This window comes from Marmota flaviventris, chromosome X (assembly GCF_047511675.1).
Source record: "Marmota flaviventris isolate mMarFla1 chromosome X, mMarFla1.hap1, whole genome shotgun sequence".
Classification (NCBI taxonomy): domain Eukaryota; kingdom Metazoa; phylum Chordata; class Mammalia; order Rodentia; family Sciuridae; genus Marmota; species Marmota flaviventris.
In genome coordinates this window covers 1,108,508-1,130,662 of record NC_092518.1, presented here as the reverse complement: position 1 = coordinate 1,130,662, position 22,155 = coordinate 1,108,508, and the positions used below count along the sequence as shown (strand labels likewise).

Below are 22,155 nucleotides of genomic sequence, written 5' to 3'. Positions count from 1 at the left end.
CCTCCCGCTTCTGAACTGCCCATCTGTCTGTCTGTCAGGACTAGCAGCGCCTGGTGGACACGGGGTCCACCATAATTCATCAAGATGCTGTTTCTTTGAAGGTCCTGAGGACACTTAAGGTTCTGGATCATTCTTGAGCACATCTTGATGCACTCACTGATGACCAGCAGCTTACCCTACGCTAATGAGAATCCAGGTTTCTGAGGAGAACACAGCAGAACACAGCACTCTTATTTTTTTCTCTCGGCAGGACTCCAAACATCGACCGGCTTGCAGAAGACGGGGTGGTCCTGACCCAGCACATCGCCGCGGCATCTGTGTGCACCCCGAGCAGGGCTGCTTTCCTGACGGGCAGATACCCCATTCGCTCAGGTCAGTCCTACTGTGAAACCCACCTGGGGAGGAACAGGAGCGTGTCCACCCGCAGCCTTCTCTCATTGACACCCAGATGGGGAAAGATGGGTCCCAGCCCACAGAGTTCTGCCATGACACTGCAGCCAGCCCTGGTGCTCTAGCCCCTCAGGGAACAAGGTGACCCAGGCTGGGATTTAACTGTATGAACATAACCTTTTCTGTAGCAGGCAAGGTAGCGAATATTTTCATTTTTGCAAGGCACACAGTCTTGGGTACAGCTGCTCAACGGCATTTTTGAAGTCCTCTATGGGCAGTGCACTCAAAAATGGTTGTGGCAGTGTCCTAATAAAACTTTATCCATATGTATTGCATTTTGTGCCCCAAAAGTTCATGTGTGAAGCAATGCAAGACACTTCAGAGGTGACATGGTTAGAGGAGGAGAGGTGTGATCTGATCAGTGGATTGATCCACTTGAAAGGATTAAGTGGGTGGTGACTGTAGCAGGTGCGGTGTGGCTGGAGGAGGGGTCCCTGGGCTGTGCCTTTGGGGTCTCTGTCCTGTCCCTGGTGAGCAGAGCTCTCTCTGCTCCCTGGTGCCCTGTCCTGAGCTGCTCTCCTCCTCCAGGCCCTGCCGCCATTTTGTTCTGCTCCCCTTGGGCCAGAGCCATGGAGTTGGCCCACCAGGGACTGAACTTCGGAAACCGTGAACCAAATTCAACTTTTCCTCCTCTAAATTTGTTCTTGTCAGGTCTTTTTTTTTTCTTCTCTCCCACAGTAGTGAAAAGAACCAACTGAAACAACAGGTTATGAAATCTTCTCTACTTTTTCCCAATTATCTGCAAAGGCCCTGGATGAGTCAGCTTTGTGACAGAAATAAGCTCATTGAGATCCAAATGTCTCTGTTGGGCTCAAGGTGTGGAAGGGCTCTCCTCCTGGTCCTTGGCTCCTTGGCTGTGGTCCTGTGGTGAGCCAGCACATGGTCACAGGAGAACATGGAGGATCCTTGAAGCAGAAGGAGGGGTGGAGCTCCACTCTCCCCTTCCAGGCCACGCCTCCATGACCTCACTTCCACCCAGTAGACTCCACCTCTTAAAGGCTCCCTAACGTCCTAATAGACCATCAGCTGGGAACCAGGCCTTTCACCCACAGCTTATTGGGGGGACACACCAAATCCAAACCACAGCAGCACCAATCCATTTCTCACTGGCTGGGAGTACAAAAGTAGGCAGGAGGCCATTTGCTGACCCTCCTATCACAGACATCAGGTATACATTAGGCAATGTGCAAAAAAAAAAAAAGAACTAAACAAATATGTTTAATGAGAGCAAAAATATGAATGTGTTTCTGAAACTCGTTCGTAAATTTTTGCCCTCTTAATGGAAAGAGAATGATCTTTGTTTTCTGTGGTCCATGGGGGGATGTCCTTTGGCAAGATATTTTTCTCTTTCCAAGGCAGGGATTTCTCAATCATCTCAGGGGCCCTTCATGTCTTATAGATTATTTTTGGGCATGATATATATGTTATTGTTTAGCTTAAAATCTGCCATTTGCAAGGGAGTTGGGTAGGAAGTAGATCAAAAATTCAGAACTCTGTGTATTGTCCTCACCATTTCTCTGCTCTTGGACCCTGAGGCTGAAGAATCTGCCCCAGACTCCAGGGGACACTCACACCCAGGACTAGTTAAGGATTTCCCAGGAAAAAGAAGCAACTGGATCTATCATCTGTATCATGTCCCCATTCGTCACCTGTCTCTGCATCCATCCGTCCATCTCTCTCTGGGCTGCAGTATTAAGCATGGATTCAACATATATCTTTATTTTTTGCATTCGGATGCTTTGATATCATGGCCCTCACTGGCCCTCGGGGAGCTGACCTCTGGGTGCTGGCCGGTTCCTAGAGACAACAGCAATGTGCATGTCAGCTTGTTCTCCATGTGGAACCTTCAGATCCTCTGCCCATGTCCTCTGGGTGAATATCCCCTGCTCCCCTCACCTTAATGCTGTCAGATTTGAAAACATCTTGCTCTGCCTTACTTGTTTCTTTCCATTTAAAATAAAAATTTTAAAATGGAGGCATCTCCCTAAATTTCTTGCTCACTCCTCTGGCTACCCCAGTGCCTCCCTGACGGAACCCCATGCCTGGCATATTCCCTCTTCTCGCAAATGGTCGCAAACTCTACTTTCAGTGGTACTCATCCCCTGATCTGGTGACCCTGCTACACCTAAATAGCAAGAAAACCTTCCTTTTCCTCTGCATAGCTCGGTAGGGTGGTGCACTCCTGAAATTCCAGCAATTCCGGAGGCTGAGGCAGGAGGACTGCAAATTTGAGGTCAGCCTCAGCAATTTAGCAAAACACTCAAAATAAAAAAGGGTTAGGACTGTGGCTCATGGTAGAGCAACCGTGGGTGCAATACCCAGCACCCCCCCCCACACACACACACACACCTGTGTTGAAGTCAAGAGCTCAATGGTTTGCCAGTATATTAGAACTATCCAGGAAATCTTCATTTGTTTATTTACTTATTTTTGATACCAGGGATTGAACCCAGGGTCATTTAACCACTGAGCCGCATTCCCAGCCCTTTCTATTTTTTATTTTGAGACAGGGTCTCTCTAAGTTGCTTAGTTCCTCGCTAAGTGGCTGAGGCTGGCCTCCAACTTGCTATCCTCCTGCCTCAGCCTCCCAAGCCACTGGGATTACATGTGGGCACTACCATACTTGACGCAATGAATCTTTCAATCATTCCAAAATCCACACCAGGCCAACTCCCTCTGCACTCTCTGGAGTGATAACCATCCGTTAGCGTACCCAGAAGCTCTGCACATCATTTCATAGATAACTGTGAAAACTCTTTGGTGATAGCAAGAATTTGGAGAAATCAAAAATGCATTTTAAATTCTCATCCCTTTTCCATTAAATTCTTTTTCTTTTTTCCTTTTAGTGACCTAACTTGCACAAGACCAGACACCTTCTCTCCAGCATTGACATTTCATTATGACCTTCCCTGCCAAATATGTAGTTCTGTGAGGCAGGTCTTTGCAGGAAGGAACTTTTCAATGTAATTTTCAATAATGGAGAGTTCTACAGAATATTCTAAATTTAAAAGAGTGGACATCATCATCATCAACTAAAAGCAAATACATAATAGTAACTTATTTCTTTTTGTTGGCTGGTCGAAGGCATGGTTTCCAGCAATGCTTTCCGTGTTCTCCAGTGGACAGCAGCATCCGGGGGCCTGCCCACCAATGAGATAACTTTTGCAAAAATATTGAGAGACCAAGGCTACGCCACCGGACTAATAGGTAGGTACCTTTCTTTCAACTCTGGAGCTCACTACTTTTCTTTTAAGGGTCTATTGAGCTCCAAATGTTTGGAAAGGCAACCAGTGAGGTCCCAGGTAATTTCCCAGATGACAGAGATGATGTGGTCTCCCAGGATGCACAGGGACCACAAGTTATTCAACAAATGTCAACTGGTCAAGTGTGGTGGCACACACCTATAATCAGAAACTTGGGAGGCTGAGGCAGGAGGATTGCATATTGGAGGCTAGCCTCAGCAACTTAGCAAGACCCTGTCTCAAAATTTAAAAAAAAATAATATAAAAAGGGATGGGGAGGTAGCACAGTAATAGAGCACCCCTGGATTCAATCCCTGGTACAAAATGAAAACTCAACACATTCAAAAATAATAGTCATATGGCCAGGCATGGTGTAGTTCCAGCTACTCCAGAGGCAGGGGCAGGAGGATCATTTGAGGCCAGAAGTTGGAGGCCATCCTAGGGAACATACCGAGACCCCCATCACACACACACAGAAAAATAAATATCAAAACAACATAAACTAGATGCTCATTGACCAAATGTTTGCATATAACTTACCTCGCTCTGTGCTTCCACAATAAACATGTGTTTTTCTATATGCCAAGAAACCACATTAGATATTGAACAAAAAGTAAGTAAATGAAACTTCAAGACAACAGACAGGGAGAAGGGAAAGGGGACCACAATGCCATGATCCTCACTTGTAGTGATAATTTTTTTTTTTTTTTTGGTAGCATGGATTGAACCCAGGGACACTCAACCACTGAGCCTCATCGCCAGCTGTATTTTGTATTTTATTTAGAGACAGGGTCTCACTCAGTTGCTTAGGGCCTCACTTTTGCTGAGGCTGATTTGAACTCACAATCCTCCTGCCTCAGCCTCCCAAGCTGCTGGGATTATCAGCGTGCGCCATGGTGCCCAACTCTGTAGTAATAATTTTTATCAGCAATTACATCAGTTGATCATGGAGGACATGTCTAGCTGGTATGTGGGACAGAAAATCAATAGACCATTATGTCTTAAGGTAGACTGGTCTATCAATGCCTGGGAAATCTCATGGAGTTTCCGAATGTCAAATACCCCATGGCACAAGAAGACACGCAATGTGGTTTTTATCAATACCCTCACAGTGGCTGCGTAGAAGACAAAAATCTTTCTTTACTGGAGTTGAAAGTTGAGCTCTGAAAGAGTCTCCCACTTTGAACTTGGCCTCTATTATGGGCCTCCCACTCCCAAAGCCCAGAACTCTTTGTTCTATGTTCATTCTGGAAGATTGAGCTTTCAGAAACAGCCTGATCACTGTGAATACATCCTTCTTTTGTTATAGAGCACCGTGACCAGCTGAAGACTGAACAAGGTTCCCAAGGAGCTAAATGCTACATGAACCCCTAGATACCCAAATGTTTGGAGGTTCCACTCCTTTATATAACATGGTACAGTGTTGGCATAGAGCGTGGACACATCCCCCGTAGACTTTAAATCACCTTCATAGGACTTAAAATACCCAAAACAATGTCGATGCTGCCTGAATCGTTGCTACGCTCTGTTGTTTGTTGAGTACCAAGGAAAACAATTTGCCTGTGCTCAGAGAAGATGCAAATTTCCCCCCTAACATTTTCTATCCATGATTGATGGACAGCAGGAATGCCAACAGACAATCAAGGGCTGCCTGTGGGACCTTATGTGGAAACACAGCCTGTAGAGGACCTTGAGTGGATTGTCCAGATGTGACAGAGAACCATCCCCGGATGTTTTAAGCAAGCAGATTTATGGCAATCTGTCACACCTCTCACGAGAAATTAATACTCAGGGAAATGCTTCCTCTCGGGGCCCTTTTTCCCACAAGGATAAGGTCAGGTGGTGTTGTCATTAATGTCACAGCCTACACTCCCCCAGCTCCTGGGAGAGAGCTCGAGTAGAGCAAGCATGCTGTCGTAGCCACCTTTCTGTGAAAAATATGCAGGAAACAACAATTTAAAGAAAGAAAGGTTTATTTGAGGCTCATGTTTTCCAAGGTTCAGTCCATGGTGGGTTGATTCCATGGCTCTGGCCCAAGGGGAGGCAGAACAAGATGGCGGCAGGGCCTGGAGGAGGAGAGCAGCTCAGGACAGGGCACCAGGGAGCAGAGAGAGCTCTGCTCACCAGGGACAGGACAGAGACCCCAAAGGCACAGCCCAGGGACCCCCTCCTCCAGCATCCACCTGCTGCAGTCACCACCCAGTGAGTCCATCCAAGTGGATTAATCCACTGAGCAGGTTACCCCTCTCCTATCCCAATCATCTCACCTCTGAAGGTTCTTGTAGTGTCTCACACATGAGCTTTTAGAAGAAGAGAAGTCTACTTGGGGGCTCATGATTTCAGAGGTTCAGTCCATAGTGGCCGACTCCATGGCTCTGGCCCAAGGGGAGGCAGAACAAAATGGCGGCAGGGCCTGGAGGAGGAGAGCAGCTCAGGACAGGGCACCAGGGAGCAGAGAGGCATAGATAGAGGGAGAGAGAGAGAGAGAGGAGCCAAGGACAAGATAGAGTCCCCAAGGACGTGTGTCCAGTGCCTTACCTCCTCCAACTGTGCCCCACATCTCCATGGCTCTGGGTTGGGGTGACGCAGAACATCATGGCCGAAGGGCATGGTATAGGAAGGCAGCTCAGTTCATGGCAGATGGAAAGCCGAGGGAAATAAAGAAAGGGGCCAGGGACATGGTGTGTGCTTCCAACCAACTTCCTCCAATCACGGTCTCCTACAGCCCCCCCTCCCAGGGTCTATGTGACTGTCTTATATCTTTCAATGGATGAATCCATCCATGAGGCCAGAGCTGACCTAAACCAACTCCGTCCCTAAACCTCACCTGTGACATTGCTGCATTGGGGTCTAAGGCTGCAGTGCAGGAAGATTTGAGGCAACCCGGCAGACCCAAACCATAATATATGTGATACCTACTGTTTGCATCTCCTACCCCCAGGAAAATGGCACCTGGGACTGAACTGTGAGTCTTCCCGCGATCACTGCCACCACCCGCAGGCCCACGGGTTCGACAGCTTCCTTGGAATGCCCTTCACCATGATGGCCGACTGCGCTCGGTGGGAGCTGTCGGAGAAGCGCGTGGGCCTGGAGCGCTCCCTGGGCCTCTGGTTCCAGGTCCTGGCCGTGGCCTCGCTCACGCTCACGGTGGGCCGCCTCACCCAGCTGACCAGCTCCTGGGTGCCCGCCATCGGGGCCGCCTTGGCTGCTGCTGTCCTCCTCATAGCCTCGCGCCTCGTGGGCCACCTGATCGTGCACGCAGACTGCTTCCTGATGAGGAACCACACTGTCACCCAGCAGCCCCTGGACTTTGACAGGGCCACGCCCCTCCTTCTGCAGGAAGTCTCCTCCTTCCTGCAAAGGTGAGCCCAGGGGGGCCCGCGCCCTCCCAGCCCCTGACCACGTGCAATGTCCAGCACCTTCTTCTGTCATGTGTGTCTGAGGCCTGGCCCATCCCGGGCTCAGAAAGACCTTTCTTGGGGACATGGGACCCGGGAGATGGCCTGCCAAGTTGCGTACCTTGCACTATGTCCATAGAAACACGGTGGCCGTCCAGTTGGAATTTGCTGACTCAGGGCTCAGTTGACCACCCCCCCCAGTCCCCCAGGGAGTCTGTGGTAGGATCGCCTGGTGCAGCTCGGGTCTGGCTCCTGTAGTGAACTTGCAAATGAAACTGAGGGAGAAGGATGTGCTCCCTTTAGGGCTAAGACTTCTCCTTCACTTGGAGACGCCGAGCCATGAATAGGAGACCATGTGAGCCTTCCCAGGGCAACAGGAGGGCCTTGCAGGTCCCATCCAAACTAATAACCTAGCGCGCCCCATTTTGCCTTTTTCTTGGTTCTTTTTAGTTATACATAACATTAGGATTCATTCTGACTTAATTTAAAAAGCATGGAACATACCCTGTCCTAATCCAGTTCTCAGTGCCACAGTCTGGCTGGGCACAATTCAGGAGCCACTTGTCAAGCAAAAACGAACTTTATTTTTAGAACCACACACGCCACACCACACAGCTCCTCAGGAAAACCCTCAGAGCCCAACTGCCACCACCGGCTTCCCACAAGCCTCTCCACCTCCCCCACTCCTCCTGCTCTTGAGGCCGATTGGCTGGTTCGTGTGGGCGGAGCCAAAGAAAGTTCCCCAATGAGCAGCTCCGGGGTCTGAAAGGGTGGGGGAAACAGCCCAAAGAGCATCACCGCAGAGGAGCCAATCAGCTGGCAGCTGGAAGTTTGCTGGGGCCCCTTCGGCTTTGGCTTTCAACATCTCAGTCCTTCCTTTTACCTTATAGCCTTTATTGGCTATTTACTTATGGTGATTTTTTTTTCTTTTAAATTAGCATCTAGTGGATGTGCATGACGGTGAGATCACTGTGGTTCCTTCATGGATGTACACAGTAAAATGAGGTTGGATTCATTCTAACCCCATCCTCCTCCCTCACCCTCAGGGCCCTTCCTCCACTCCATGGATCTCTCTTCTATTTTGATCATATTCCATCTTCTTTTCTTTTTCTTCCCCCTTATTTTTAATCTGGCTTCTGCATAGCACAGAAAACATTTGACCCTTGATTTTGTAGGTCTGGCTGATTCACTTAGCCTGATGCTCTCCAGTTCCATCCATTTACCTGCAAAGTCATTCTTCTTCCTAGCTATGTAATACTCCACTGCATATATTCACCATATTTTCTTTCTCGATTCATCCATGGGTGGACACCTCAGTTGATTCAGTAGCTTGGGTTTTGTGAATTGGCCTGCCATAAACATGAATGTGGCATGCCTCGTTTTTAAAGCATGTTTTTTTCATGATTACTTCCTATCGTAAATATTCATTATATAGCTGATTTCGTATTAACCAAATTCTACTGTTAGCTTGTGTGCATGTACAAATATGTAACAACAGAACCCACCATTATGTATAATTATACTGCATCAACAAAAAGGAGAAAGAACTCATGACCTGACAGCGTTTATAAAGAAAATTTCATGTACAATATCGCTTCTTCTATAACCCACGTTTATAAGCAGAGGCAGCTTCTGAATAACTTAACAAAATGCTTGTGCAGACAGATGGCAGTGTGACGTCCTTTATTCCTGGACTGTTAAGTATGTAGAGTTTGAAACTTACAGCATTCAGATGGAAAAGTGTGATGTGGACTTTTAAGTGTAGTTTAAAAGGCAAAATCATCACTAGATAAAGGCGTAAGTTTATTTTATTTTATTTTGTACTAGGGATTGAACCCAGAGGTCCTTCGCCACTGAGCCCCAGTCCCCCAGCTCTATTGATTGATTCATTGATTATTTTGAGACAGGGTTTTGCTGAATTGCTCAGGGCGTCACTAAGTTGCTGAGGCTGTCCTCCATCTTGCAATCCTCCTGCCTCAACCTCCCCAGTTGCTGTGGTTACAGGCATGTGTCACCATGCCCTACCCTTTAAGATTCTTAAACATGAGATCCTCCTCCTGCCGAAGAGAAGTTTTGTGGGGACAAAAGCAAAGACCCTTGAAAACACCGTGGCAGGTTAGACCCGTGTTCAGGGTCCCCTGGCCTTCAGTATGGATTTTGTCACAATAACAAGGACAACCCTCCTCGCCTCTCATTCACTTTTAGGAATAAGCACGGGCCATTCCTCCTCTTCGTCTCCTTTCTGCACGTCCATGTTCCTCTCGTCACCACCAAAGGCTTCCTAGGCAGGAGTCGTCACGGGTTATACGGGGACAACGTGGAGGAGATGGATTGGATGGTGGGTGAGTGTCCTCCCCCAGAGAAGACCCGGTGACAGATGCCCACGCCCTGGTCCTGCATGTAGACCAAACGATGCCCCAGAGATGCCCTCGGACCAATCCCACTGGGAGACAGGATAATGCCCCAGATCACCAATGCCCAGGCTGTCCCCATCATGCCCCCGCGGGCTCCCGTTAGACACGGACACGACCCACTGACTTGAGCAGCTTTTTCAAAAAATGCATGAGACAGCACACCCAGTAGCTGGCTCTGGGCGCGACTCTGTAGCCAGCAGCCCCAACGCTGTGCCCTCTGCAGGACACATCCTTGACACGTTAGACCAGGAAGGTTTGGCTGATCGGACCCTCGTCTACTTCACCTCGGACCACGGGGGATCCTTGGAGTCTCGCCTGGGAACCAACCAATATGGAGGCTGGAATGGAGTCTACAAGGGTGAGGCTCACAAAGGGCCCCAATCCGCTCTGGCCAATGGCCTCTCCCCAGCCCTTCCCAACCCTGGCATTGAAAAGGCACCACCTGCCCCCCAAATTTGCAAACACGGGTGCATATGGACTTGAATTTCTTTCCAGCCCAAAGCACCGTAGAAACTATAATTGCCATGCTCAGATTTTTTTTTTTTTTTAATTTTTTTTGCACACGTGGCTTTTGGGATATTGACAGAGCTCTGCGGCCATTACCACTGTAGAATTTCAAAATATTTTCATTGTCTTAGAAAAAAAAAAAATCCCCGTGCTTTCAGCAGTCACTCCTTGATCCACCGGTGCCCGGCCTCCCCAACCACCAGCTCCTCTTCTCTCCCTCCATCTCTTCCTGCTCCAGATACAAGGTTCCCCGTGGTGTGGCCCTTGGTGGCAGGCTTCTTTGATGGAAGAACCATATTTTCAAAGTTGATCCTGTTGCACGATATGCCAGGGCTTGGTCCCTTTTTATAGAAATGATCTGCCCTCCAGTGGATCCTCCACACCAAGGGTACCGGGTTCAGATTTTAGGAGGGATGCATTCAAGGTGGTGGGTACCTGGCAGCCTCATTGTGTTCCATCCAGGGCTCCACGGATCGTGAGCATTATCTGAGGCATCCAGAAGAACACGGCTGGACAGTGCTGGCCTTTGACTTTTCCCGTAGGAGCCTTAATTTATTATTTAATAAAAGAGTTGTTTAGAGGAGGGTTTCCTGGAGGTTGGGACTTGTCAAGTACGAACCTAAGACGAAAGGGGGGCACAGGATCAAGCCAGGCTCCAAATCTGTTTCCATCTCTGCCGATGTTCCATCTCTGTCCCCTGGAGGGTCAGTGACCTGGCCCTTTCCAAACCCTTTGCTTCTGTCTTCCCCATTCTGCCAATTTGAACGGACCTGAGCAGACAAAGGTAGCTCCATCCTGCATCCACTCAGAGTCACCTGGGTCAACGCCTGCTGATCTCATATCACATCATTTTCTCTTCACAGGAGGCAAAGGCATGGGCGGCTGGGAAGGGGGCATCCGTGTCCCCGGGATCTTCCGGTGGCCCGGGGTGCTACCTGCTGGCCAAGTGATCCAGGAGCCCACCAGCCTGATGGACGTGTTCCCCACCGTGGTCCAGCTGGGGGGCGGCCAGGTGCCCCAGGACAGGTACAGAAGGGACCAAAGAAAGCAGTTCCACCTTGTGGACAGAAAATACATGTGTGTGGAGATGTATTTGCAGATCTCAAGTTGCACATTCAATTGCATGAGATATACCTCTGTGTGTGTGTGGAGGTATATATGTGTATTCACAGCTATATCTGAATATATGCACCTACCTCATGCAATTTAATTACAGTGTTGTGTGCAATGCAGTTTACATAGTCTAATTGATATACTCAAATATATACCCTATCATGTATTTGCATATCTCCAATGACACATCCAATTGCAAGAGCTGTATAAGTATATACATGAATTTATGCATATATTTCATGCAATTTAATCACATGTCCATGAATTTTAATATACTGCAGCAGAATCTAATTTATACACTAGAAACACCTAGCACATGTATTCATACAGCTCACATTTCAGATCCATTCATGATATATATGAAAATATGAATCAAAGCTGTACCATTTAATTATGTTCATACATTCTAATATATACACTAGAAATCTACTTCTAATATTTATTAGGAAAATGTGTGGACAACAATTTTAAAGGCTTCATGATGTTTTCTTTTAACAACCCCATTAGCCTTATTATTATTATTATTATTATTATTATTATTATTAAAATACTGTCATTGCTGGGCACAGTGGTACATGCCTGTAATCTCAGTGGCTCAGGAGGCTGAGGCAGGAGTATCACAAGCTGGAGGCCAGCCTCAGCAATTTAGCAAGGCTCTAGCAAATCAATGAGACCCTGCCTCGAAAATGAATAAATAAATAAAAAGGGCTGTGGTTGTGGCTCTGTGGTTAGGCACCCCTGTGTTCCATCCCTGGAGCCAAATTAAAAAAAAATAAATAAATAAGTAAAATTGCATCTGTCCTGAATAACTATTTAGACAGCATTCACACCGTATTCAGCATTCTGAGGCATTTGCATTTGATTGAAAGTATGTAGGAGTGTGGACATGGGTTATTAGCAAATACTACACCTATCATTTAAATGAGTGTCCTAGGTGTCCTCCGATTGCAGGACTGGGGTCCAGGGTGGTCCTGCGCTCTGTCCCCCCTGGAGGACAGTGATGGGCAGTGCACTATGCAAAGTTGTGACTGCCAATCAGAAGAGGTAGACGCAGCCTTTGGTGACACAAGCCTGCAGACAAGGACCCTGGTACACTAAGCCGACCTCCTCCCACACAGAACAGGGCGGGTGCGGTCAGATGAGCTGTATTTGCAGAGAGAGGAAGACAGGGCAGACAGATAAGGAGATGCCAGTCCCTGTGACCATCCCCAAGAGCCAGGGCTGCCCGGCCTTGTTTAAGGACATGGCATGTTCCACGGGACTCAAGGTCGATGGCGTGTAAAATAGACAGGCCTTTCCTCAATGCTTGGCTTTGTTTTCCCCATTCAAGGCAAGTTGGGGGACACCAAATCCAACCAGGTGAGAGGGTTACATTGTATCCAAAGGTGCCACCCATCAAAGCAAGCAACCTGCTTACATTGTATCCAAAGGTGCCATCCATCAAGACAAGCGAGCTGGGTACATTGTATCTAAAAGTGATGCCAATCAAACCAACAAGCTGGTTACATTGTATCCAAGGCCATGTCCCCAGGCTTCCTGGGCCCCCAGGCCCCCCAGCCCTTCCACACCTGCACAACTCTCCTTCTCTCCTGGGATACGCTCAGCAGGGCCCCTTGGCGCCCCCTGGTGCTGAGTGTCATGTGCTTCCTGCAGAGTGATTGATGGCCGAGACCTGCTGCCCTTGCTCCTGGGGACCACTCAGCACTCGGACCACGAGGTCCTGCTGCATTACTGCCAGAGGTTTCTGCACGCAGCCCGGTGGCAACAACGGGACCAGGACCGTGAGTACAAACAGGTCCCCTACAGACACACACACCCAGCACCCTGTGACGAGGCCTCTGGTGGCTCTAGACAGTGCAAGATCGCTCCTGAGGTCACATTTACTCAGTGACACTTGACCACATTTTCACTGTCCCCTCCACATGGCCATGTTCACCCTCTCTACCTCACCTACTTGCCAGCAGCAGAACGGATTCTTCTTTTAAAAAATCCAGTGCTTGACCAGGTGCAGGGGTGCATCCCTATAATCCTGGCCACTCAGGAGACTGAGGCAGGAGGATCGAAAGGTGAAGGCCAGCCTCAGCCTCTTAGTTAGAATCTGACTCAAAATTAAAAAAAAAATAAATGAAAGGGCTGGGGAATGTGGCTCAGTGGTAAGGCACCCCTGGGTTCAATTGCCAGGACTAAATAATAATAACAACAACAACAACAATAATAATAATATCAATCCAGGTCTCAGAATTTCATAATCAGGTAATTGTTCCATTTAGCGATACTTGTTTTCTGCCCCCCCCCCCCCCTCATGTGTCTTTCCCTCTCTATCCCTTTGCCTTCCTGTCTCTTTGCTACTGTGGATTTGCTTTCTGGACCACAATTCAGTCACGTCCAACTCTTTTGCATCAAGAAAGCAAGCAATTCAGTTAAAAAAATATATATTGAAATAAAGCACATCATAAAACTGAATTCTTTCAAATGTTCAATTGAGGGGCAGTTGATGCATTCAGTGTAGTACAACACCACCCCAATCTAGTTCCTGAACATTTTCCTCACCCTAAAGGGAGCCCTCCTACTGAGTATTTACTCCTCCTCCTCAGACTCCCCAGCCACTGGGCCCACTGAACCATTCTTTTTTTCTGTGGATTTGCTCATTCTGCCTGTTTCATACAAAGAGTCCTGCACAGACTCTGCATCAGCTTTTTTTTTTCCCTGAGCATAGTGTTTTCCAGGTTCACATATGGTATAGCCAATGTCAGAGGTTCCTTCTTTTTCAGGGCTGTGTAATATTCCACAAAGTGGCTGCATTAAATTATACCTATTCGGGTCGTTTTTGGGAGAGACAGGTAACTATGGATAGAGCCCAGGGGCATTCAACCCCTGGGCAATGTCTCCAGCCCTAGTTTGTATTTTATTTAGAGACAGGGTCTCTCTCTTAGTTGCTTAGGGCTTTGCTTTGGCTGAGGCTGGCTTTGAACTCTCGATCCTTCTGCCTCAGCCTCCTGAGCCACTGGGATCACAGGCATGGGCCACCTCACCTGGTGCTATTCACCTCTTGATGGACACGTGGGGGAGTCCTGCTGTTGTCCTGACGTCATCTCTCTGTGATTCTCGTCCCTCCACCAGGAGCAACCCTGTGGAAAGTGCACTTTATGACGCCGATCTTCCAGCCAGAGGGTGCTGGAGCCTGCTACGGGAAGGTGGTCTGCCCCTGCATTGGGGAAGGAGTGGTCCAGCATGACCCGCCTTTGCTCTTTGACCTCTCCAGAGACCCCTCTGAGTCTCATGTCCTCACGCCCGACTCGGAGCCCCGGTTCCACCAAGTGGTGGGCCGAGTCCGGCAGGCCGTGGAGGAGCATCAGCGGTCACTGGGCACTGTTCCCCAGCAGCTGGGCACCCTGCACAACGTGTGGCGGCCGTGGCTGCAGCCCTGCTGTGGCCCCTTCCCCCTGTGCTCGTGCGACACAGAGGACCAAGGGCAGTGACCATCTACGTGGGAAGAGCCAGAGCCCGGTCCAAACAGCTCCTCACGCTGACCTCAGGCATCCGTTGGGTGGTCACCAGTGACTCCCCACATCAACATGAAGTCACAATGCACAATCCAACTGACTGAAATGCACCCTCCGGGGCCACTCTGGGCTCCCAGCAAAGAGCCCAGGACCTCCTGCAATTAGAGGCTGGGACAGAGGACCCTGGTACAGCCCAGAGGAGGCCACTATGCAAACAGAAGGTGCTTCCAAATTGCACAGACTTCAGGTGCAGAGGGGGGAAGCCCCAAGGAACAAACCTGATTCAATAAGACATGGCATGTGCCGAGGGATCAAGTCTCTGCTTATCTCTCTCAGTAGCAAGGAAAGCTCCACCCTCAGGACCCCCCTCCCCTCCCCAAAGCCCTTTCTTCCGAACAGCATCACCTGGGGGGGGGGGGGTAAAGATTTCCATATAAGACTTTTGGGGGGACACCCACACTCAGGTCATTGCACTGGTCAGAGGGCTCATGGTCACTGTATTAGTCTCCCTGGGCTGCTGTAACAAGACACCCCAGCCCTGGGGATTAGAGACCCCCAGACCCTGACTGCTCATGGATGACCTCAGGCCACCACCCAAGCCAACTCCTCCTCTGCCTGATGGCCAAAGCCATCTCCAGCCCAGTGGACCTTGAGATGAGGAAAGAGATGGCAGCTGGCCATCGCTAGGAGCCCTGCTTCCTCCCCACCACCCATGCTGTGTGGAACAGAAAGCCAGCACATTGGGCCAGCTGTGTCCCCAGTCACCAGCCCCCCTTGACACCTCTGAGTTCTTCAGCATCCTCTGGGCTGGGTCACCTTCTTCAGACTCAGCCACACCCTTGACTCTGTTGACTTTGAGGCCCAAGTCCCCACAGAGGCTCCAAGTTCTTAACCCATTAAGTGCCAAGTTTTCAATTCTGCAAAGGTATCAAGAAAATTATTATTTTAACTGTTATTATTCTATTTTGAGTCAGACTCTAAGTTGCTTAGGGCCTTGCTAAGTTGCTGAGGCTGACCCCCAAGTTGCAATCCTCTTGCCTCAGCCTCCTGAGTCACTAGAATTATCAGTGTGCACCACTACAGCTGACTTCAACATGACTATTGACATCGTGCATTAAAATAGGCAGAAAATCATAATGTGAAACTTATGTTTTATTGCATTTTGATATGACATCTCTGCTCCCAGGACCCAAGGTCTCCTTAATAAACACAGTCTTGTCTGCCACGGTGGTGCACGCCTGCAATCCCAACTGCTTGGGAGGCTGAGGCAGGAGGACCATGAATGCAAAGTCAGCCTCAGCCATGGTGAGGCCCTAAGAACTATGTGAAGCCCTGTCTGTAAATACAATAGAAAATATGATGGGGGTCGTGGCTCAGTGGTGGAGTGCCCTTGAGTTGGGTCCTCTGAGGAAGCATGAGAAGGCTGTGCTACAGCATCTTTACTAAAATTAGGCAAAATGTTTCAAAACCAAAAATTTAGTGACAGATAACAGCTGTGGGGGGTGGAAACATGAGGTTAAGGAGTTACTGAAAGCTCCATCATTGTCCCCAGTGCCAATCCAATAATGAGGACACAGCTTTGGTGGGGGCAGAGTATATTGCTTTGTTAGCAAAGGAGAGGCACAGGAGCTATTGTCCCAGAGGCCACGATTCTGCCCATCAGCAGGAACAGGGGGCTTTTTTTTTTTTTGGAGGGGTGGGGTGAAAAACCAGCCTCTACCTCAGAGCAAAGCCTGTCCAAGGAAGGGACATGAACTTTGTCCTTGGAAAGACCCACGGAGCACTCCTAGGCACATGCCCACCCTGCTGAGTTGTTTATCTACAAATAACAGGAGAGATCTGCTGCCCCAGGTGTCCCTGACTCAGTCAGGCTAGGTGGGGACCCATAGCAACCCCCTAGCAGCCACCAATCAGCATGAGACAAGGAAATACCTGGGATGCCAGATGACCCTCCCAGTACTTTATGGTGTTGGGAAACCATGAAGTTCAGCACGAACACCCATCTTGGCTTAAGCCAATCAGTTCAAACGAATCCCCCTCTTGAGCTCACCAATCACCCCTACCCAACTTGTTCCCACCAGTGAATGTGCTAATCATGTTTCAGGGTTGTTTTATGATTTTCCCGCGGTGTGTGATGATTTGCTAAGAGATGCTATGATGCATGTGAAGTCCCTGCCTTCCCCAAAGAGTGTATAAAACTGCTGCCAACCCTGGGCTCGGGGCCTCTCAGCGTCACCAGTTGCTGTGTGTGCGCGCGGAGGACCGAGCTAGCTCGCAATAAACACCTCTTTGCTGCTTACTTCGATCTTGGTCTCTGGTGGTCTTTTGGGGGTCCCGAATTTGAGCATAACACTGGGGAACCAGGGATTGAACTCAGGGACACTCAACCCCTGAGCCCCATCCAGAGCCCTATTTTGTATTTTATTTAGAGACAGGGTCTCCCTGAGCTGCTCAGGGCCTCATCTTTAAATGGGCTGGAACAGAGCTGCTGGGCTGGGAGTTCCCTGGAGCATGGAGCTCCCACAGCATGTGACATTGAAGGTACCCTGGGAGCCAGGGAGAGAAGTGCAATTCCTCCCGAGACCCGGGGCACGGGGAGGCACTGCACCTGGCCTGGGGCTCATGAGCAGAATGGGACCTGGGTGTGCCCAGGGCTTGATGGAGAGGGTCTAGCACTCACGGGCATGGGTGAGGCACTGGGTTAGACTCCCAGCACCACATGTAAATAAATAAAGGTTCATTGACAACTAAAAAAAAAAAAGTCTCACTTTTTTGCAGACAGTCTCACTTCCTGCAGGCCTAGCTGGATCAGGAAACCACAGCTAAGGCCGGAATGTTTAGTGTGTATGTAGGTGTAGGTATATAGATGGACAAATGGACAGACAGACACACTGATATGTTAATGAGTGGATGGATGGCTGAATGGGTTGGTGGATGAGGGCATGGATGCGTGGATGCATGGGTGGACAGAAGGTTGGATGGGTGGATGGATGAGTCAATGGATGGATGGATGGGTGGATGGAGGGGTGGATGGTGGATGGGTGGATGGGTGGATGGGTGGGTGGGCAGATGGATGGATGAGTCAATGGATGGGTGGATGGATTGGTGGGTGGGTGGATGGAGGAGTGGATGGTTCCATGGGTGGATGGGTAGATGGAAGGATAGATGGGTGGATGGATGGGTGGATGGATGGATGGACAGGTGGATGGATGAATGGGTGGATGGTTGGATGAAGGAGTGGATGGCTGGAAGAATGATGGATGGGTGATGGAGAGGAGGATGGGTGGATGGAAGATGAATTTGTGGATGGGTAAATGAGTGAATGGATGGGTGGAGGAATATATGGGTAGATGTGTGGTTCGATGGCTGAATGGTGTATGGCTGGATGGTTGGATGGATAGGTGGATGGGTAGATGGAGGGAAGGATGCATGGATGGAAGATGGATTAGTGATGGGTGGATGGAGGGGTGGATAAGAGGATGGATGGATGGGTGAGTAGACATTTGGATGGATGGATGAATGGGTGGATGGTGGATAGGTGGATGAGTAGATGGTGGATGGACAGATTGGTTGATGTGTGAATGGAGAGGCAGAGGAGTGGATAGGTGTGGATGGATGGGTGGATTGGTGGGTGGGCGGGTGAGTGGATGGGTCGATGGGCTGGTGGATAGGTGGATGAATGGATGCATGGGTGGATGGGTAGATGACTGTATAGATTGGTGGATGGGTAGATGGGTGGATGGGTGGATGGATGGATAAATGGATTGGTAATGGGTAGATGGGTGAATGAGTTGGAGGTGGATGCATGAATGGGTGAAAAAGGATGGGTGAGTGGGTGGAAGGATGAATGGACAGATGTGAAGATGTATGTATGTCTGAATGGATGATTAGATGAATGGGTAGATGGGTGGGTAGATAGACCAAAACATCATGCATGTGTGAGAAAACGGGCAGATGGGTGGAAGGAGGGATGGCTGGTACATAGACAGATGGATAGATATATAGACAGATGCATGCTGATGGATTTGCGGTAAAATTCTTGTGACTTGCTAACCCTGAGAATACAGGGCTTAAAACAGAGTACAATTTTACAAGGCTTTATGAAATCATATACACAGTTTAGGCAAAATAAGAAAACTCCCCACACTTTCTAAGATCCTCTGGCCTCCATAAGCCCCTATTTTGGCCCTATCTCCCCAACACCCCACAAAGACATGCTTTTTGCCCTAGTCCCCAGTCATACTGGGGATCAGGGTTCTGTGAACACAGGATATGCAAGTGTCTTTTGGACTCACTGCTTTCAAATCCTTTGGGTCTGAACCGAGCGGTGGCATTGCTGGGTCACATTGTGATTCAGTCTTAAGCTTTTGAGGGGTCACCATATTGTTCTTCCAAGGGCCACCTGGAACCCCAGGAGCTGAGAGAGGCAGGAGGAGCCTCCCTGGAGCCTGTGGAGGGAGCTGGACACCATTGTAAGAGGCAGGTCCTGTCCACACCTTGACCCCAGGACCTGTGAGTGGGACCTTATATGGAAACAGGCTCTCTGCAGAGGTCGTTAGTGAAGGGTCTGAGATGGGCTCCCCCTGGGTCAGGTGGCCCTCATGCAATGGCCGTGTCCTCCCAAGAGACAGAAGAGGGGACACAGACACAGAGGGAAAGCCATGTGGAGATGGAGGCAGAGACTAAAGTGATGGGGCCACCAGCCAAGGGCCATCTGGAGCGCCAGGAGCTGGGAGAGGCAGGAAGATACCCTCCTGGATCCTTGCAGCTGTGTGACCCCTGGTCTCAGCCCTCTGCCCTCCAGGGATGGGGGAGGGGGTGGTGGTCATAGGTTGCTTTTGATTGAAGTCTCTTTGTTTAAGTCTCTTATTACAGCAGCCCCAGGAAACCCCTCACAAACTCAGCCTGGCCTCAAGTTGTTTGAGAGGGCTAAGACCCTGTTTTTACTCTTGGGAAAGAATCATGTGTGGTGCTGAGTTCCGCAGCACTAAGAAATTTCATTTGCACTGGTCGATTTTCAGCGAATCATTCCACTAACTGCACACACACAGCACCACCCCACCACCCAAACCACACTGTTCCCCAGCGTATGGTTCCCATAGCAACCGATATCCCTGATGCCCAGAACATCTGCCAAGAGCAGATGGCTTGGAGTGTTGGAAAAACTTTCAGTTCACAACTACTAGCTACGAGCAGCTCAGAGTGCTAGGAAAACCTACGATCGATGATCGATTGATGGATCATACAGGCCTGACAGGAACACCTGTAGGACGGGGCACTCTGCTCTAGCGAGTGTGAAACCACAGCCTCAGCACTTGTGGTCAGCGTTGTCAAGCTACCAGACTACCAGGCCGAAAAACCAAGAGTCAAATGTTTCAGGGCATGTAACCCCCCAAGTCATAACCCCCCTCCCTCAGGGACAAAGACCCTTCCAGACTGCCTTCCCTCACAGCAGCAATATTTAGTGCTTCCTCATAGTGCGGTTACAGTAGGCAGAAGATGACTGGCTTATAGATGTTAAGGTGCTTATGTCTGACTGGCAGACACGCCCCACTCGAACCCTATAATAGTGGTGTGCATTCCAACAATAAACCGAGCTACTGGAAGGTGGTCTGAGGTGGGTCTCCAGCCAGTTCTGTCACCACTTCCCGGAGTCTGTGTGTTGATTCCGTGTCTCTCCCCCCTGCGAAAAGGTAGCCTAGTGACCATGGACCACGAAGAGACATAGGAACACATAGGTTGGAGGTGTTCGGTGATTTTGGCTCACAGGTCTGCAGAGGCATACAAAAAGAAGACGAGAAGCAGCGTGGAGTCCCTGCAGGGAAAAACAAAAGGCAGAAAATAAATGGATTTGGCGTGCAAAGTAGAAGTTGCAGAGCAGTTTCCTAAAGTTAGGTGTGAACAGCACGCACATCTAGACGGCAGAGGTCTGGGGAGGGCTTGATCCTGGCATCCAGCCAGTGGAAAGCAAGGAGGCTACCCAACTCCTGTGATGCCTACTGAGCCCTGAGAGAATTATCCAGCGGTGGGAAGCCTCTGGTTTTGCACGGGGTCCAACAGCCCAAAGCAAACCAGGGAGGAGTAGCAGTTACTGCCACACAATCAAGATGAACTGTGAGAGGCCCATTTCCTCTTTGCACCCAAATTGGAGATTCCCAGCAACCAACCCGATCCTGAGCCCTCGAAATAAGAAAGTTCCCTCCACTTTAACCCCATGAAAACAGCGCAGAGGTCCACTCCTTATCCGCACGGGACACATTGCTAAACTCTCAGAGGAGGTAGAAAGTTCAGCTAGTACCTAACTCTATATAGACTCTACTTGTCCAGCATATATAGATGCCTGTCATAACGTATGATTCAAATCATAATAAAACACAACATTTATTACAATGTGCTGTGACAAATGCCTCACTTACAAGTTCTTCACTTCTGGTTTTTTTCCATTTATTTTTGGACATCGGGGAACTGAATCCTGGGAGATTTCTGACCACTGAAATTTGTGTATTTGTGGAGACCTTTTGTCGCTACTGCAAGCCTCACCAAAAGCACCCCGGTGACACTTCGGTCTCTTTAAGTTTGTTTTGTCACCAGACCTGTCTGCGCTCCTCCCTTGTTAAGGTCTTTTGAGCTCAACTCTCAGTAAAGCGCGGGCGAACTTGGGGTTCAGAGCCCGGGGCCTGCCGTGTGGGGTCCTTGGTGGGTCAGGAGGTGGCTGATGCTTGGCAGGCGCCTTGGCCCACAGTGCGCGGAGCCAAGGCTGCGCTAAGGGGCAGGCAGGACACTGGGAGGACCGGACGAGCAGGGACACTAGGATTTTAAACCACAGATGGGGGAATCACAGCAACCCCAGAGACCAGGGCAGCCGGCAGAGAAGAGAGTCCCTGAGCCTCTCAACAGGGGGCCAGGCGCCCCACCGCGCTAGCGGCAACCGGGAGGGTACCAGAGCAGGTCCTGGGCTCCACCCGCCCCAGGACCAGAGGGACTGGCTGTCCCAGACGCGCTGGGGGTGGGGCAACCGGGAGGGAAGGCGGGCGGACGTCACTGTGTGTGTGTGGGGGGGGGGGGGACGGGGACCAAGCCCTGCTGGGGGAGGGTAGCCAGAAGGAAGGGGCGGGGGCTGCCGTAGACCGTGTGCGCGGGGAGAGAGGATGAGGCACCGTGGGGGTGGGGGACCTGAGGTGGGGGACCTCACTGCTGGAGGGACGGGGGTACCTTGGGCAACTTAGAGGACCCGCGTGACCTAGCCATGGTGGGGGGCGGGGATGGGGGAAAGTCAAGGGTCCGCAGTCCCTGTTTTTTAGTAGAGGGTCCAGAGGGGGCGAGGGGGCACAGGTACCCTGGGGCGGGATGGGGGACTTAGGGATCTCAGAGCAGGACGGGGCGTGGCCTAGAGTGAGGGGCCCTAGACTTGCTGGGGGCGGGACAGGGGCGGGCCTTTGGTTTGGGCACCGCGGAGCTGCGCCAGGGTGGGCTGATGGGCCCAGGAGAGAACTGGGGAGTGACTTAGGAGGGAAAGGGGCGGCGCCGG

At 50.0% G+C, this 22,155-nt stretch overlaps 1 protein-coding gene across 1 annotated transcript in view; it reads left to right on the top strand.

Annotated features, from left to right (window-relative positions):
* The window catches only part of Arsl (arylsulfatase L), a 32,517-nt gene extending 15,591 nt beyond the window's left edge, over positions 1-16,926 (top strand). The window contains exons 4-11 of the mRNA XM_071606464.1: positions 251-372; positions 3,535-3,657; positions 6,634-7,054; positions 9,296-9,432; positions 9,728-9,862; positions 10,875-11,037; positions 12,778-12,905; positions 14,245-16,926. Of these exons, the coding sequence (XP_071462565.1) occupies positions 251-372; positions 3,535-3,657; positions 6,634-7,054; positions 9,296-9,432; positions 9,728-9,862; positions 10,875-11,037; positions 12,778-12,905; positions 14,245-14,603 (1,588 nt within the window). The 3' untranslated portion in view covers positions 14,604-16,926. The remainder of the gene's footprint in view (positions 1-250; positions 373-3,534; positions 3,658-6,633; positions 7,055-9,295; positions 9,433-9,727; positions 9,863-10,874; positions 11,038-12,777; positions 12,906-14,244) is intronic.
* The last annotated feature ends 5,229 nt before the right edge of the window (positions 16,927-22,155 follow it).